This window comes from Miscanthus floridulus, chromosome 1 (assembly GCF_019320115.1).
Source record: "Miscanthus floridulus cultivar M001 chromosome 1, ASM1932011v1, whole genome shotgun sequence".
Taxonomy (NCBI): domain Eukaryota; kingdom Viridiplantae; phylum Streptophyta; class Magnoliopsida; order Poales; family Poaceae; genus Miscanthus; species Miscanthus floridulus.
The window spans coordinates 198,126,770-198,144,222 of record NC_089580.1 but is presented as its reverse complement, the minus strand read 5'-3'; the positions used below and the strand labels follow the sequence as shown (position 1 = coordinate 198,144,222).

Genomic DNA, 17,453 nt, shown 5'->3' with positions numbered 1-17,453 from the left:
CCCTAAAGCTTCATACCACCTTCAAGTACCTACAACACTCATCAAGCACAACTTGGTACCCAAACTATGTTGGGTCCATCGAAGTTAGTCACAAGAGACTGAAAGCTCTAGTTTGGTTTTGGTTAATTGATGAAACCCTAAGTGCTAACCTAGTTTATCAAAGTGATTATGAGATAGGTAGCACTACTCCAAGTGATGAAGAAATGGCAAAGATCATGAAGATGGTGATGGCATGGTGATGATCAAATGCTTAAACTTGGAAAAGAAGAAAGAGAAAAACAAAAGGCTCAAGGCAAAGGTAAAAATTGTAGGAGCCATTTTGTTTTAGTGATCGAGACACTTAGCGAGTGTGATCATATTTAGGATCGATAGCCATACTATTAAGAGGGGTGAAACTCGTATCGAAATGCGGTTATCAAAGTGCCACTAGATGCTCTAACTCATTGCATATGCATTTAGGATCTAGTGGAGTGCTAACACCCTTGAAAATGTTTATGAAAATATGCTAACACATGTGCATAAGGTGATACACTTGGTGGTTGGCATATTTGAGCAAGGGTTAGAAACTTCACCGGTGGAGTGTCCACCCGTAAAGTGTGGACAGTCCAACGGTGCCACCGGTGCTCCTTGCAGAAAAGATGGAGGTCACTAAAAGTGACCGGACGCTAGTCTCGGTTGGATCGACGCATCCGGTCAGTGGCAGCAGTGGGCGCGTGTTTCGGTCTTTGACTGGACGCTAGCGCTAAAAGTGACCGGGCGTTAGCAGGGTGCGTCCGGTCAGTGTTGACATACGCTGACGTGGGGCGTACAGAAGAGACGTTGAGTGACCAGACGCTGGGTGAGTCCGGTCGGGCATGACCGGACGCGTCCGGTCGTGAAATGTCGCGTTTGGAACCTTACTAGAAGCGACTGGACGCTGAGATCCAGCGTCCGGTCATCACTTTCTAACTGACGTGTCCGGTCATCACTTGACTGTTGAAATCGGGCGATCGGCGTTTGAAGCCGATGACACATGGTGCACATCGCATGACCGGACACTGAGGTCCAGCGTCCGATCAATCTGACCGGAGCGTCTGGTCGGCCTGTGTTCAGTGCAGTGAGGAGCCCAATGGCTCTATTTCGTGGAGGCTTCTATTTAAGCCCTATAGCTGGCTCAAGCTCACTCTCTTGGCCATTTGCATTGACATAGCAACCTTGTGAGCTTAGCCAGAGTCCTCCCACTCATCTCCATCATTGATTTATCATCATTGTGAGATTGGGAGAGAATCTAAGTGCATTGCTTGAGTGATTGCATCTAGAGACACTTGGTATTCGTGTTTTGCTACGGATTTTGCTTGTTGCTCTTGGTGGTTGCCACCACCTAGATGGCTTGGTGCAGCGGTGGAGGATTGGCACGAGTTGGTGATTATTTATGGCCATCTTCGGTGATTGTAAGGGGATTTGTACCTTCTCCGGTGGAGCGCCAAAAGGTAACCCTAATGGATTGCTCGTGTCATTGAGTTACCTCACTTGTAGGTAGGTTCTTGCGGTGTCCAATCGTGTGGATGAGGTTTGTGCAATACCTCTTAGCCACTGAACCACCAAGTGTTGGTCGACACAATGGGGACGTAGCGTGTTGGCAAGTACGTGAACCTCGGAAGAAAATCGGTTGTCTCTTGCCATTTGGGATTCTCTCGGTGATTGATTTCATCTTCATCTTGTGATTGGTTCATCCCTCTATACGTCGGTATAATCACCCTACTCATTCTTTTGTATTCTTGCAAACTACTTATGGCAAGCTCTTTAGTGTAATTAGAATTGAGAGCTTGATTTGTTATTTAAGTTCATCTAGTAAAGCTCTTTAGTGTATCAAGTTTGAGAGCTCTTAGTGAGTAGTATCATAGCAAGTTGTGTGTCTAGTAATCATTGTAACTAGAATTGTTGGATATGTGGCTTGCAACCCTCGCAGAGCTAGAGAAAGTTTGTATTACGCTATTTGTCTTACTAATCAAATTGCTCTAGTTGATTTATAGAATTTTAAATAGGCTATTTACCTCCCTCTAGCCATATTAGGACCTTTCAAGTGGTATCGAAGCCATGGTCACCGTTTGATTAAAGGCTTAACAATCTTGGCGTCAAATTATGGCTCAAGTTGTGTTCAACCATGTGGGGAGCAAACTACCGTTCTTTGATGGCACATGCTATGATTATTGGATGAGAAAGATGAGGATATATCTTGGTTCAATCAATGATCAAATATGGAAAGTGACCGAAAATAACTATGCTATCATTGATCCTGATGATCCCACCAACCAAGATAAGATCAACAAGCAATGCAATATAATGGCTCTCAATACCATATACAATGCCATTGATTCCAAGGTGTTTGAGCAAATCAAGGATTGTGAAAGAGCAAATGAGGTGTAAAAGAGATTGGAGGAAACATATAAGGGCACACCGGTAGTGAAGAGTGCCAAGTTGTATATCCTCAAGGATAAATTGACAAGCTTCAAGATGAAGGAAGATGAGAACATTCTAGAGATGTTCCATCATTTACAAGTGATTATCAATGATTTGAAGGCATTGGGAGAGAAGATCAAGGATGATGATGTCTCTCATCGGTTCTTGATGTGCTTACCTCCAAGATTTAAGATGTTGAGATTGCTCATCATAAGAGGAGGATTAAAGGAGATTACCCCCAACTAGGGATGAAAACGGTCGAAAACGGTCAGAAAATCTCTCAACCGTTTTCTACTTCTACATTTGAATACGAAAACGAAAACGAAAGCGGTAAAGCCGAACACGAAAACGAACACGAACTTACGGAATATCAAAAATTTCGAAAACGAACTAATTCGAGTGAAATTATATCGAACACGGTCGGTATACGAAAAATTAATACGGAATATTGACCCGTAGGACCAAGTGCATAACAATTAATAAGTACATAATAATTAACAAGTCCTACAACTTTCTTAAAAAAGTATCTCCATTCGACACGATGTAAGAAAGATATGATTTTTTTAAGGCAACAAGCGCTTGTACGCGATTAATATATCGCTGACTTTGTTTAATTTTTTTGAACATCTTCAAGACATCAAATGAAAAAAACTAAGAACTAAAAAGTTGTAGATCTCGTCGAGAGCTACAATTTTCATATAAAAATCATCTTTATTCGAGATTGTATGAAAAAGATATGATTTTTCTAAGGTTGGACTTGTAGTGGGCCAAATTTGGTTCAAACCGAATTTCGAAACCGAATTTCGAATTCGGGATATTCCGAATTAAAAGTAGAAAAGTAGAAAACGGTCGAAAAAATATCTAAACCGTTTTCGTTCCGATTTCGAATTTAATATTCCGAATTTTAAACCAAATTCGAATTTGTCCGAAAATACGAATTCGATCAGATTAAATATAGAAAACAATACGGTTCGGGATATTTCCACCTGGCTGCGCCGCCGCCCGAGCCTCCTCCCGCGACCGCCGACGCCTGCCGCCGGCCGGGTCCCTCCGGCCTTAATTTACTGCTTCGCCAGTGAGCCGGGCTCGGGCCTCGGGGTTCCCAGCCGCCTCTCGTCGTGCCCCCAGCCCGGCAACTCCCCATCGGCTGTCTGCCTTTCTCTACCTCGATCTAGGGTTTGGGCACCCTCCGCTTGCTCACGGCGCCGACCCCTCACCCTGCGCCTCCATCCCCCAAAGCGGAATCTAGGGCCCGCGTCGTCGTCTCTCTTCGGGCGCCATGGCGGCGACGGGGCACGAGGAGGATGACATCGACCACTACGAGGTGCTCTGCCTCCCGTCGGGGGAGGAAGGCGTGGCGCTGACCATCGAGCAGATCGAGAAGGCGTACCGGACGCAGTCGCGGCTGCGCCACCCCGACAAACGCCCCGACGACCCCAACGCCACCGCCGACTTCCAGCTCCTCTCGAGCTCCTACAAGCTCCTCCGCGACGAGTCCCTCCGCCGCCAGTTCGACGCGCGCCTCCGCGGACGCCGCGAGGCCGCCGCCCGCGTCGCTGCCGCGGGCGTCAAGCGCCGGAAGGCCGTCTCCGACCTCGAGGAGCGCGAGCGCGCCGCCGCCGCGGGCCATCCCGCCGACCCCGAGGAGCTCGCCAAGCGCGAGGCCAAGCGGATGGCTGCCGACATTGAGCGTGAGCTCGCAGCGTTCCGCGCCGCCAAGCAGGCTTCTGCATCAGGTGCCGCATCGACTTCGGTAAGTATCTCGAACGATTTCTCCTTCGTATTTTCCGTGCTCTGGAAAACTGTTCAGTTAGTTTGTTGAATGAATTGGTCAGGATGCATAGCGTCTTGCCATGCTAGATTAGAGGGGAAATTGGTTGTAGTTGTACTTGTACCTATCTGGTCCATGCTAAGATGTGCAAGAGGCTGGGAATTGGATAGAATGCAGTCTTGCCATGCTATTGTTTTTCCATTTCATTGGATTAGAAATTAATATGTTCTGGATCCTGGGTGTCGGGAAAATTCCTGAATTGTGACTCATTTACATTATGGTTCACCTGAAGCATCGCATTTCTTCAAGGCTATTGGTGAGTAGTTTGATCAGAGGGGAAATTGGTTGTAGCTGTACCTATCTAGTCCGTGCTAAGGCTAAGCAAGAGGTGGTCCAACAGAGTCATTGATATTTATTGGTTAACAATTTCCACAATTTGGTTATGTGTTCAGGTGCATGGAGATAAGAAGGGTGGAACCCCACAGGACGGGGTGAAAACAGACAAGGGCAAGATCTTGAAGGTTTCATGGGATGGGAGTGCTGATTCGTACAATGCGGCAAAGTTGGAGGAGCTCTTCCAGAAATTTGGCAAAGTTGAAGACATTGTTATCAAGACAAGGAAATCAAGGAGTAAGGGGTCAGCAATTGTAGTAATGGGCTCCAAAGAAGCTGCAGTAAGTCCTGTTTCTCTACCCTTTATCATTTGAGTGCATTCCATATTTGACTAAGAATAGTTTGACTTATGTCAGTTACCGGAGCTATGTCTTTTTTGTGTTAGTGTTACTTTGATTTGAATCTTACATGGTTGGTAGGGGCAAATATGCATCTCATACTATCCCAGGAAAGTGACATGCAAAAACTTATAATAAGATAGGATTGTTGGAAAATATTCCCAGTTTAATGCACAAGGCTACATAACTATGTATTACTTGTAATCTTGCATAAGTTAATAATTATGCATCTTTATGCTGATAGCATGGAGAATTCCATGACAAGTTTGGAGTGGTTATCCAGAGAGCAAACCAAATTCTAAAAAGTTACCAGGCAACTAGGTTCTTCTTGTTGTACTACATTATTTCTTTCCATGGTTGTGCATATGCTCTTGTTTTTATTTATCCGATCATAGTAGGGTCCTCCCCTCTGTTAAATATTTGGGATCATTACTGAATGACATTTCCTGTCTTTGAATTATATTACTTGCATTGTGCAATGACCAATACTTGTTTCTCTTCTTTACAGTTATTAGCAATACAGAACCATTTCTCTCTGTTTCCATTAAATGTTGCTCCTGTTCAAGAATCGGGTGGATTATCAGCGAGGTCAACACAAACACATGAATCAAGGACAAGCAATATTGATGGAACTGGATTTAATGATTTGGAAGCGTCAGTGTTCCGAAAACTTCAAGAGGTAATTAGCTATATGACTTATGACTGGTAGCGTGCCTCCATTTGTGGACAATAAAGGATCCATTTTAGAATTCACTAGCTTTGTATTTGCTTTATATGATAGACAATAACGTAAAATGTTTCAAATACATGGAACTAATAGATGCTTTTCCATTTTGCAGGCCCAGGAAAGGAAACAATGTGGTTAATTGCTTTTTTCTGATGCATGATTCGGTACTATGTATATGACATGTCACACAGCAGAAAACATCTGAGGATCGAGATGGTTCACTGAGTTATAGAAATCTGAACTACACATTCGTTTAGTTCGAGTCTCGTCGCTGATAATGTTCTCTGAATCATAGCAACGGCAGATCATTTTTTCGGTCGCTGTACAAACTGTACCATGTATGTATGAATAGTTTGTAACCACAAATTCATGCATGTCCTGCCAAGACATGGTGCAACACATCTTTTGCTGAAAATTGGCCCCCTCACGGTGCTCCTAGGATTTTTTTGTGATGCCTCTGTTGACTCAAAATTCTGCTGCAAGCAACCAAACTAGAATTTGGAGTTTTCATTCTCTCAACACCTAGGATTTTTCGTGATGCCTTCTGTTGACTCTAAAAATTCTGCTGCAAGTAACCAAACTGGAATTTGGAGTTTTCATTCTTTCAACCTTTTAGAAGTATTTCCAATGCTTCTTTTTTCTAGGTAGCAATTGCTCAGGTCTTGGAACCCTTTAATAAGAGGCTGAAGTTCACATCCTCCTTTCTGTGCAAAGTTGGCTTCCTTGATCTCCAGGATGCAACACTGTTAACACCGTGTACTACTGTACTATTGTGTCCTATCATGTTACAGTATCTGTTAACTGATAACCAGCGCCTGTTTAGGCTTGTTCGGCTGATAAACCACTGTTGGCTGATTTGGTATGAGAGAAAAATATTATTTATTAACTAAAAAAATACGGCTTATAAGCCATAAGCCCCAGCGAAAAGGGCAAAGGTACTGGCTTCACCGTGTTTGCTGTATCACCGTGCACTCTGTGTTCTATCATGCTGAACTCATTGCGTTCTATCATGTTACAGTGTAGCTGTAGGACATACTCTCACGCCAGCAAGCCAAATCTTTTCATGCGTAGACCCCGAAGCACTCAGGCAAGGAAACCAAATAAAACACCCCGAAGCACTCAGGCAAAGAAACCAAACACACAGCTTTGCTCGGAATCCTCGCTCGTCAAGGCAGCACAATACAACGAGGAAACCAAACGCCCCTGAAACAGGACATCAAGCAAGAGGAAACCAAACGCCCCTGAAACAGGACATCAGGCAAGAAGCTAGAGGGTCAAGTGAGGTGCAGCTGAATCAGTCTTTTCTTTTTGTCAGACACTTGCTTATTCTTCAACTTGTAATATCAAGCATATGCTACGAAATTTTGACTGGGATAACGCGGTCCCTCTCTCTATATATATATATGCCATGTTCGTTTAGCTGATAAGCCATGACTGAAAGTACTGTTGACTGATTTACTGTGAAATATTATTCATTAGCTAAAAAAGTACGTCTTATAAGTCAAGTGAACAGGGCGATAACCTGTTTGTGATGCAGTTATGTTTATTTTTTTGAAAAAAAAAACGCACGAAATGGTTCGTTCATATTAGGTGCTTGGCGCCTCTACACTCGGTCAGATTTGTGATATTCATGGCATAGTGTCATGCTGCAGTTTGTTTACTCCTAGTTGAATGTCTGCGATGTCTCGTACGTACGGAGTAGTTGTTATTTGGATGTATATATATTGCACATGAATACGGCACGGCAGCTGCTGCAGACGCGTTTGCCATTTGAAATGCAACCTTTGTCCCGTGGGCAGCGGCCGATCCGGGGCTGAACTGTTGCTCAATCTTGAGTCTCAATCTTATATACTGCACATGAATACGGCGCGGCAGCTGCTGCAGACGCGTTTGCCATTTGAAATGCAACCTTTGGCCCGTGGGTAGCGGCGGATCCGAAAAATATTTTAGGGGACTGAACAATACTGCTACCCAATTTTAAGTTTCAATTCCCTATATTATAGAACTTTGTCTAAACCTCCCCGAGGGCTTCAAAGGTTCCACTGCTCCGGTGGATCCGCCCCTGCCCGTGGGCAGTGCAGGCTGCAGAGCAAATGGAATCCCTCCCGGCGACACGTTCCTTCCCTCCTCTCCCTCCCCTGATTGGATAAACCGCGAGAGCAAAAACCCGACGCAGAAAAAAATCCCCATCTCGCTTCCCTCCGCCCCACCCCACGCGCCCCACCATGGCCACGCCGCTGCTCCTCCCCTCCCGCGCAGCCCATGCAGCCTCCGCCACCACCTGCGCCTCCCAGCACCTCACCGCTGCCACCTCCAAGGAGCCTCCGCCCCGCGCGCGGCCCAAGCACGGCGAGGGAGGGGCTCCCCGCCCCATCCCCGTCCCCAGCTCCGGCTCCCGTCCCAAGTCCCTCGTCCTCTCCCACGTCGCGGCGGGCCGCATGGACGAGGCCGCGGACGCCTTCGCGGGCGTCAGCAGCCCCGGCGCGTTCCTCCACAACGTCATGATCCGCGGGTTCGCGGACGCGGGCCTCCCGCTCGACGCGCTCGCGGCGTACCGCGCCATGCTCGCCGCCGGCGCTCGCCCGGACCGCTTCACCTTCCCCGTCGTCGTCAAGTGCTGCGCGCGCGCCGGCGCGCTGGGCGAGGGCCGCGCCGCGCACGCGGCTGTGATCAAGCTCGGCCTCGGCGCCGACGTGTACACCGCCAACTCGCTCGTCGCGCTCTACGCCAAGCTGGGACTGGTCGGGGACGCCGAGCGGGTGTTCGACGGAATGCCGGCGCGGGACATCGTCTCGTGGAACACGATGGTGGACGGGTACGTGTCCAACGGGATGGGGGCGCTGGCGCTGGCGTGCTTCCGGGAGATGAAGGACGAGCTGCGGGTGGGGCATGACAGCGTCGGGGTAATCGCCGCCCTCGTGGCCTGCTGCCTGGAGTCGGCCCTGGCGCAGGGGCGGGAGATACATGGCTATGCCGTCAGACACGGGCTCGAGCAGGATGTCAAGGTGGGAACTTCTCTTGTTGACATGTACTGCAAATGTGGCAATGTTTTCTTTGCTGAGAATGTCTTTGCAAAGATGCTGCTGAGGACCGTGGTGACATGGAATTGTATGATAGGTGGTTATGCGCTGAATGAGCGGCCTGTGGATGCGATTGATTGCTTCATGCAAATGAGAGCGGACGGGTTCCAGGTGGAAGTGGTCACTGCTATCAACTTGCTTACTGCATGTGCTCAAACTGAAAGCTCACTATATGGAAGGAGTGTTCATGCTTATGTGGTTCGGAGACATTTTCTTCCTCACGTAGTGCTTGAGACTGCTCTTCTGGAGATGTATGGCAAGGTTGGCAAAGTGGAATCATCTGAAAAGATATTTGGTCAGATAACAGACAAAACTCTGGTATCATGGAATAATATGATTGCTGCCTACATGTACATGGAAATGTACCAGGAAGCCATCGCATTGTTCCTGGAGCTACTGAATCAACCTCTTTATCCTGATTATTTCACCATGACAGCAGTAGTACCGGCATTCGTCTTGCTAGGTTCATTAAGACAGTGCAGGCAAATGCATAGCTACATTATCAAGTTAGGCTATGGAGACAGCACTCTCATTATGAATGCAGTTATGCATATGTATGCAAGGTGTGGCGATACTGTGGCCTCAAGGGAAATCTTTGACAAAATGCCCTGCAAGGATGTTATCTCCTGGAATACAATCATCATAGGATATGCAATTCACGGACAGGGAAAGACTGCATTGGAAATGTTCGATGAGATGAAGTGTAATGGTATGGAACCAAATGAGAGTACCTTTGTCTCTGTGTTGACTGCTTGCAGTATTTCTGGCCTGGAGGCTGAGGGCTGGAAGGAGTTCAATTCAATGCATCAGGAGTATGGTATGATTCCACAGATTGAGCACTACGGATGCATGACTGACCTTCTGGGCCGGGCAGGTGACCTCAGAGAGGTGCTGCGGTTTATTGAAAACATGCCAATAGCTCCAACATCCAGAATTTGGGGTTCCTTGCTGACAGCGAGCAGAAATAAGAATGATATTGATATAGCAGAATACGCAGCAGAGAGGATATTCCAACTGGAACACAACAACACAGGCTGTTATGTTGTTCTGTCTTCCATGTATGCTGATGCCGGGAGATGGGAGGATGTGGAGAGGATAAGATCTCTGATGAAGGAGAAGGGGCTCCGAAGGACAGAGGCAAGAAGCCTTGTCGAGCTTAATGATAAAGAGTGCAGTTTTGTCAATGGGGACATGTCTCACCCTCAGAGCGAGAAAATTCATGAATTCTCTGATATCCTATCAAGAAATATCGGAGAAGATTTAGATAGCTCAAGTAATCTCCGCGATTCAGATCCTTTTGCTTCAAGCACAACAGTACTTCCAAATAAGCATAGTGTAAGGCTGGCTGTTGCCTTTGGTCTGATATCATCTGAGGCTGGGACCCCTGTTCTTGTCAAGAAGAATGTGCGTGTATGCAACCACTGCCATCATGCACTGAAGTTGATATCAAAATATTCGGGGCGGAAGATTGTAGTTGGTGACACAAAGATATACCACATATTTTCTGATGGCTCTTGTTGCTGTGGTGACTACTGGTGAACAAGTTAAGATTGATGATGGAATGCCTGAACTGGATGAGATTCTGCTAGAGCAGGACACTTGGATGCGGAGTGTTCTGATAGCACCCGGGCTTTCACAAAACTGACACAAGGCAGGCTACTACAGCATGTATTCAGTTGAGGACACATACTGGAGAGACCCATTCCCAGGTACTCTAGCAGACGCTCCAGGAAGGAACTTCTGTTTCATGTTTTCAGACAATTTGGGGGGAAATCTAACCCATAACTGATTACACACATTGGACAAGGACCAAGCCACTTTTTGTAGCAATTGAAAGTAGGATGATGTACAAAGTTGTTTTTTCCCTTTATATACAAAGTAAAAATGCTGAGCTGATTGTATTCATTCTACGGCACTCGACACATCATTCACGGATCAAATGCTAGAAACATGCATAGTAGTATTGCTTGAGATAGCCTGATCCTTTAAACCATTTTCATAACAGGCATTGAGAATTAGAGATCGTCGCTTACAACAAGATTAAGCAAATGCTGCTACCACAGGACGCGTAGGTTTGAAATATCCAGCTCCAAATCTACGCCCCGCCACGGCGCTTGGCCTCCTCGGCCTCGATCGCGCGGCGTGAGGCGTCGGCGAGGCGGTCGAGCGCCTGCTGCACGGCGTCGCGGCCGCCGATGAGGAGGCGCGCCACCACCTCCGGGTCACGCTCCCCGCGGGCCCCCTCGAACTCGCGCCTGGCGTTGGCGCGGAGCACCTCCCGCCACGGCACGCCGCGGTCGTCGGGCCACGCGAAGAGCCGCGCCGCCCGGAGGATGTCCCGGTACAGGGACAGCGCCTCCCGCCGGGAGCTCGTCAGCCGCCGCCGCGCCTCCGCCGACTCCTCGTCCGGGCCCGCCGCGGGCTTCTTCACGAGGTGCCGGTCCAGCAGCTCCTCGATGGTGTCTGGCCCCTCGTGGATGCACCGCGCGCCCGCCCCCGCCCCCGCCCCCGCGGGGGCCCGCAGGAGTAGCGCGGTGGCGCGGCCGCCCCGTCCAGCTACGGCCATAATGCTCTGTTTGGGTCGGAGCTCGAATCCAATCTGGGGCGGGCTAGGGCGGTTGCGCGGCGGAAGGGTGTGTGGGCTTGGCTGTCGCTGACGTCATCTAGCGTAAGCAACAAAGCGCACATCCAAGTATAGAAGTAGGAAAAAAGGAAATCGACCGCGAAACGAATACCGGCTCCGACTCCACGTCGAATTGCCGGCTATATAACCGCGGATGGCCGCCGCGGCAGCTACCCATCTGCAGCCTCCTCTTCCATCCGAGAACATGGACGGCGGCGCCATGTCCCTTGCTGCGGCGGCCGCGAACTGCCGGTGCAGCCGCGTGGTGTACGTGGGCAACATCGCGTTCCATGCGTCCGAGAAGGAGGTCCGCGACGCGTGCGAGCTGATCGGCCCCGTCCGCTCCCTGCGCCTCGCCGCCGGCCCGGGCACGGGGAAGCTCAGGGGCTACGCCTTCGTAGAGTACCCCGACGACGAGACGGCGCGCAGCGCGTGCCGCAACCTGCACGGCCACGCGCTGCGCGGCCGCGAGCTCCGCGTCGGCCTCGCGGGCCGGGCAGGCCGCCGCGGCTCCGGCGCCGGCGCGCGGGGAGAGCACGAGCCCGTCGGCCTGGAGGACGCCGTCCACGCCGCGTCGCTCGTCGCCGGGACGCCATCGCCGGACTCCTAACGCGGTTCCTGGCGGCGCGGTCAGCGCGGGAGCTGCGGGAGATTGTGAGCCTGCTGGAGGGACACGGCCCCGACGCCCTGAGGCTGCTCCAGGAGCAGGTCCCGGGGCTGGCCGCCACCGTGGAGCTGGCGCGTCACCTGATCGACATGGCGGCCGCGGACGCCGCCGCGGAGGCGGCCAGGAAGGCCGGCGTGGAGGGGTCCGGCTCCGACGACGGCGATCACGGCGCCAAGCTCAGGAAGGTGAATCTGGAAGAAGGCGGCGGCTTCAAGGGCGGTTTCTGCAGCTGGGGTCATGTGCTTCTGATCTGCTCCTGTCTGGAGCTGGAATTGTTTCCCGGTTCTTCGTCCTGTAGATCAGTCGATTAGGAGAAAACAGATGTAATGCCATGCTTTTGCTGCTCTAGCAGAGTTTATTAATGATATTGTTTGTATGATTGCCCCTTTTTTTACTGAATAACGAAGAAATCTTTGCTTGTATAACACTTGCTTCGTTCTGATCGTCCAACAGAGCCTGCTGCATGCAGCAGCAGGTTTGTGCAAAACTCCCAATGCGTGTGTAATGATAGCCGTGCTTATAAAGAAAGCGAATAATGAGTTTTACATCATCCAACACAAGCTAGCAAAACGAACCATCTAGCACTAGAGCTAACAGGAGCAACAGGCCCAAGGCCCAACCCTCAGCAGCCGAAGTAGAACTGCATGAAGTCTTGAGAGTTTGCATCCCCTTGCGGTGAAATCGTCCATCCGGTGCGCCACTGTTATTGAGAGTTGAGAGATTGTCCAACTTGGCACCATCAGAAGCTTTTAAGATAACTCTCGCCACTTCGGAAGAAATATTGTACGGAGTACTATCCAAAGAGGCACACCTATTTGTAGCCTGTTCTGCGTAACTAGCCCAATAAAAACTCCGTTATACAGAAGCATCCTGTATTTCCAGATTTTTTCTTTCCTTTTACTAACCATTCCCCTAAAATTTTCCATCCTACTCCGTATTACATTGATCTCACATTCTTTATTTGGCGCTTTTGCCTCGCTTCAGGTTCTCTACGTACTGTTTCTAATTGGACGCTTCCAATTGATTACTTTCCTTGCATAACTGATTGAATTTTCCTTTTCTATATCTCTTATTTTGTACTAGTTTCGCTGCATGTCAGCTTCTTATCTCTATCTTTTCTTGCATGAATGCCCATAAATATCTCAGATTAGTTCATCCTCTTGATTAATTCTGAATAGTTTCCTTGCATGGGTCATAAGATTTCATACGCTGCTAGCCTTAGCAACAAGAGTTCCGCGTCGATCTCGTAGTGTATTTTCCTAATTTCTCTAGCTTCCAGATAACTGTGCCTTTGTCATTGTTCATCTGAACCTGCTTAAGCATATCTAGCAGTATGTCCCATTCATTTACTTCTTCCTTCCAAAAAGTCCTTCTGAACTCAACGTTCCACTCAGCAGTGCAATGCAGTGATTCCTCTAGTTTGCTCATGTGATGATCATATGCGCATGGTTATGCGCGAGTTGTCTTTGATTGGGTGTTCTTTTCTTTCCAACTGGGGTGAGAGGTGTTGCCACAATGCCACCTGACAATTTCACTAAACCCATGACAAACCACACACAGCTTGATCGCAAATTCGCAACTTAGGCCCCTTTGCAACAGAGGAAAAGTGGAGAAATTTCTGAGGCCACTTTGCAACAAAGTGGAGGAATTTCCGAGGATTTGAATTCCTATTGAAATCTTTTCCTATGATGAGAGTTTTTGGAACAAAGGAGTGGATCTTACTTTTTTTTAAAGATTTTACGAATTTCTTTGAAATTATTCTCTCTGTCCCAAAATAGAAATCGTTATGGGATACGTGCATGCCAAACTTTCTCAACTTTAATTAGATTTGTAGAAAATACGTGCAACATTTATATCTCCAAATAAATTTATTATGAAAGTATATTTAACTATATATCTAATGATACTAATTATATATTATAAATATTAATATTTTTTTTATATATAACTGGTCAAAGTTAAAAAAAGGGAGTACAATACAATCTAAGAGCATGTCCAAGTGTACCCAATATTTTCTTCCTAAAAACATGAAGTTTTACATCTCCAAAAAAATTATTGGAAGGAATAAAGAAGGCCATCTCCAAGTTTCTAATAATCCACTCCCAAAATATAGAAGATAATTTTACATCAGGAATCCTATATTATTTCTAAATTATCTTAACCACTTTTATATATTCTCTCTCTTGTACATTTGCATTAGGAAACATTTCCTATTCTTTATTCTTTCCATGCTCTTCCACCTATAGATTGGCTGACAAACATACGCGGGAGAGAGAAGATACGCACGACTCGGAAGCGTGTAACTTTACGCGGAACAAGGTGACTTTTTCTAAGTTCTAAAAGATTAGAAGGATGAATTATGAGTTGTTGGAAAGAAGTTTTTTCTCATCTTGCTAAAAAAACCAAGATTAATAAAGGATTTAGAGAACTTTTGAAGATGCTCTAATGTTTCCTTTTCATTTGTGTACCATCCAAATGCTTCATCATTAGTAAATTAACCGCATTCTAGATGCCCCAAAAGATTTCAATCGCATGTCAATCCAAACATGTTTTTTTTATTTTATGTTTTGAGAATCGTTACGAAGAGTTCTTAAGAGTTGTATATGTATCATTCTCCGTTGGCTAGCTGAGCCAGGTGCGCTCGCTGCCGGCGTGGGTTCGAATCCTGGATTCGAACCACGTCTCTCACCGGAATTTATTCTCAAAAAAATTCTACAGCCTCTATCGCGTGGAACTACAAAGGGATTGCGACGCGCCCGTCGCCTACGGAGCCGTGGATGGTTCCGGTGATCTCAAGAAGGACGCGGTCTTCATATCTGCGTGTAGTTGTAGATCTGATTGTGTACGCGTGGTGTGTAGTGTGTGTGGTGTGTGTGGGTGTGTGTTCGTACATGAACAGATTCTACAGCTGTACCCAGAGTAGAGGCTAAAAAAAAGATGGGAAAATTAGTTGTGTAGCATCTAAAGATCGCGATCTCCGTAAAATACCACCGAAAGTTTGACGCTCCGTAAAATACCACTAAAAGATTGAACGATGAACTGAGAGTAACATTATATTAAAATGAAGTCATGGGAATGACGGAAGCCTCCGTCGCGCTCGTACGTAAAGTTGTCGCGGATGCTCGCCGCGAACAGAAATGGCTCCTGCGGCACCCGCCACCACGCGCAATGCCAGCAGGTTGTGCTTGCGCACGTCCTTGCCAGGCAAGACTATAGGAGCACGCGCCAGGACATGGGCTCGTAGAACCGCTGCACCAGCGCTAGCAGGTTCCAGCGGCCAGAAGCACGTGTCCTTGCTGAGTTGAAGAAGCACACCTCCAGCAGCAGGTTCCGACGGCTAAAAGCAGCGCATCGCCTTTGCCACCATCGGACCGTGGCCCTATCGGCGGCTTGGACGAGACCGACGAGGCGCTGAGGATGACACAGCTGCCGAGGGTGGAGCCGAAGTCGGCCTTCCAATTTAGGAGCACGCCATCGTCGGTGCCAGCTCGATGTGGAGGCGCCGCATCTGAGCGGAGTACCTTGGAGCGCGAGTGGTGGACTGGTGGAAGACATCCGCGACGGGCGCGGGCAATGGCTCGGAGCGCCAGGAGACGTCCGCAACGGCGGGGGACAGGATCTAGCCGAGCGCGTGGCGATGCCGGCGACCAGGACGCGCGCGATGTGCACGAACGCGCCGCGCCCGCAGCTAGCGTCTGGTGCGGCGGGTAGCCCGGTACAGTGGAGGGGGAGGAGGGCGGCGGGTCGTCGAGATGACGCAGTCGACGCGGACGAAGACGGAGTCGATGAGCAGCACGAGCGCGTGGAAGCGGCGCGAGACGAGGGTGCAGCTGTTGAACGCCGATGCGGTTGAGGACGTCCCGCTGTAGGGGCCTTCCTCCTCCATCCCATGCAGGTTACAGGCGCACAAATCGGGATCGGGGAGAGGCGTCGGTGCGGGGCAGGACCGACGGGGCGAGAGACGGGACAGCAAGGACGTGCACAAGCACGGGCGCTGCGGCACATGGTGCTGCAGGAGCTGTTACTGTTCATGGCGAGCGTCCACGAGAACAACGCGTATGGACGTGACGGAGCTACTTTCAATTCCGTCACTTTTGTCGCTTTATTTTAACGGAATGCTATTTTCAGTTCACGGTTCAATCATCTGGTTGTATTTTACAGGGACGTAAACTTTTGATGGTATTTTACAAAAATCGTGACCTTTCCATGCTACACCACCAATTTTCAAAAAATAAAAGATTATTGGCACCAAGGAACAAGTTGAAAAACAACGCATGACACGAATTATAGGAAGCTACTACGTAATTTACAGGAAAGGATTACGTTCAAAAAAAATTTACAGGAAAGGCATCATAGCAGGACAGCCGACATGACACGCAACGAGATTAGAAACGAGACGCAGAAATTCTACGGAGGATCACTTTCCATACGCGGCGGCAGGCGGCGTGGAGCTGGCGGCGACGGCCTTGATCTTGAAGCGGTACCTGGGGCGGCGCGGGATGACCTGGCTGGGCCCCATCCCGAACTGGCCGGTGCCCTGCATGACCGGCGGCCCGTCGTCGTAGACGTAGCCGAGGAGGCGGCCGCAGGCGTCGCAGCTGATGCGCGTGCGCTTCCGCTGGATGCCCCAGTAGTTGAGGGTCTCGAAGAAGGGGCGGATGCGGTCCTCAGGGGCGAACCGCAGGCGCGACTCGTCCACCCACGAGAAGGACAGCGTGCCCTTGTTCCCGGCCTCGAAGTAGAAGTCCGCTGGGTACAGGTGCGCCGCCGACAGGTTCAGGTCCGCGCCGCACGCCGCGCACGCATACGACGAGGAGGCGGCAGGCGCCGGCGCCGGCGCCATCGCCATCGCCATCGATGGAGAGGGTGGGATCTGGGTGGGCTGCTCGCTTCTTCCTGTGGTTTGGCGAGGGGAAGGGGATGGTTTCTTTGGGAGGAAGAGGAGGAGGACCGGGGACGGCAGCCGCTGGAGTATTTCTGGCGTCGCCGCGTTGGACCGGACCGGCCGGCGCGAGCTTTGGCCTCCCTCTGGAGAAGTTTCTGATGGTGGTGCTCGGTCAAAGGTCAAAGGTCAAAGGTCAAAGTTTATGTTGGGCCATCGGGTCGGCCTTTTCTGGAAATACGGGAGTCCGCCCGCCTCGTTGCTGTCCCAAGGGGGCCCTTGTTATTTATGTGTAACGAAAACGAGGCCTATTGGGCCTCCATTTGCTCCCCACCGAGCTCCGAGTTCCCCGTGCCGCATGGAATGAAACTGACCGTGGAGCCCGTCAAAGCTTTGCATGGAACACGGAAGAAGCCGTTGAGCAGGGAGAGTTTGTGGCCCAAGAAGTTGGCATCCATGGAATGAAGGACTCGGAGCCGAGAATATTCTCACTTCCTCCTCAGTATACATACATTGGCTGCGGACTCCAGTCT

The 17,453-nt window shown here is 49.3% G+C and overlaps 4 protein-coding genes and 1 pseudogene across 4 annotated transcripts; 3 read left to right on the top strand and 2 right to left on the bottom strand.

Annotated features, from left to right (window-relative positions):
• Positions 1-3,441: 3,441 nt before the first annotated feature.
• LOC136508551 (uncharacterized) lies at positions 3,442-6,112 on the top strand. The gene is made up of 4 exons (XM_066503251.1): positions 3,442-4,192; positions 4,663-4,884; positions 5,450-5,620; positions 5,781-6,112. Exons 1-4 carry the CDS (start codon positions 3,719-3,721, stop codon positions 5,805-5,807), a joined length of 894 nt encoding a protein of 297 aa, XP_066359348.1. The 5' UTR covers positions 3,442-3,718; the 3' UTR covers positions 5,808-6,112.
• Positions 6,113-7,725: 1,613 nt separating this feature from the next.
• LOC136449710 (pentatricopeptide repeat-containing protein At4g35130, chloroplastic-like) lies at positions 7,726-10,534 on the top strand. The gene has a single exon (XM_066449870.1). The coding sequence runs from the start codon at positions 7,894-7,896 to the stop codon at positions 10,285-10,287; it is 2,394 nt and encodes a 797-aa protein (XP_066305967.1). The 5' UTR covers positions 7,726-7,893; the 3' UTR covers positions 10,288-10,534.
• A 141-nt stretch (positions 10,535-10,675) lies between these two features.
• Positions 10,676-11,483, bottom strand: LOC136449728 (uncharacterized). Its single transcript, XM_066449892.1, has one exon. It carries the CDS (start codon positions 11,312-11,314, stop codon positions 10,844-10,846), a length of 471 nt encoding a protein of 156 aa, XP_066305989.1. The 5' UTR covers positions 11,315-11,483; the 3' UTR covers positions 10,676-10,843.
• Positions 11,484-11,512: 29 nt separating this feature from the next.
• Positions 11,513-12,418, top strand: LOC136449721 (cleavage stimulating factor 64-like; annotated as a pseudogene).
• A 3,748-nt stretch (positions 12,419-16,166) lies between these two features.
• Positions 16,167-17,082, bottom strand: LOC136449693 (uncharacterized). Its single transcript, XM_066449852.1, has one exon. The coding sequence runs from the start codon at positions 16,891-16,893 to the stop codon at positions 16,456-16,458; it is 438 nt and encodes a 145-aa protein (XP_066305949.1). The 5' UTR covers positions 16,894-17,082; the 3' UTR covers positions 16,167-16,455.
• Positions 17,083-17,453: the final 371 nt, after the last annotated feature.

What these genes read in the sequence shown, in the direction of transcription:
- LOC136508551 (XM_066503251.1), top strand. Translation starts at nt 3,719, where the DNA reads ATGGCGGCGACGGGGCACGAGGAGGATGACATCGACCACTACGAGGTG. An exon ending in CAGGTGCCGCATCGACTTCG is followed by an intron (nt 4,193 to 4,662) that starts GTAAGTATCTCG and finishes TTATGTGTTCAG; the next exon opens with GTGCATGGAGATAAGAAGGG. An exon ending in TGGGCTCCAAAGAAGCTGCA is followed by an intron (nt 4,885 to 5,449) that starts GTAAGTCCTGTT and finishes TCTTCTTTACAG; the next exon opens with TTATTAGCAATACAGAACCA.
- LOC136449710 (XM_066449870.1), top strand. Translation starts at nt 7,894, where the DNA reads ATGGCCACGCCGCTGCTCCTCCCCTCCCGCGCAGCCCATGCAGCCTCC.
- LOC136449728 (XM_066449892.1), bottom strand. Translation starts at nt 11,314, where the DNA reads ATGGCCGTAGCTGGACGGGGCGGCCGCGCCACCGCGCTACTCCTGCGG.
- LOC136449693 (XM_066449852.1), bottom strand. Translation starts at nt 16,893, where the DNA reads ATGGCGATGGCGATGGCGCCGGCGCCGGCGCCTGCCGCCTCCTCGTCG.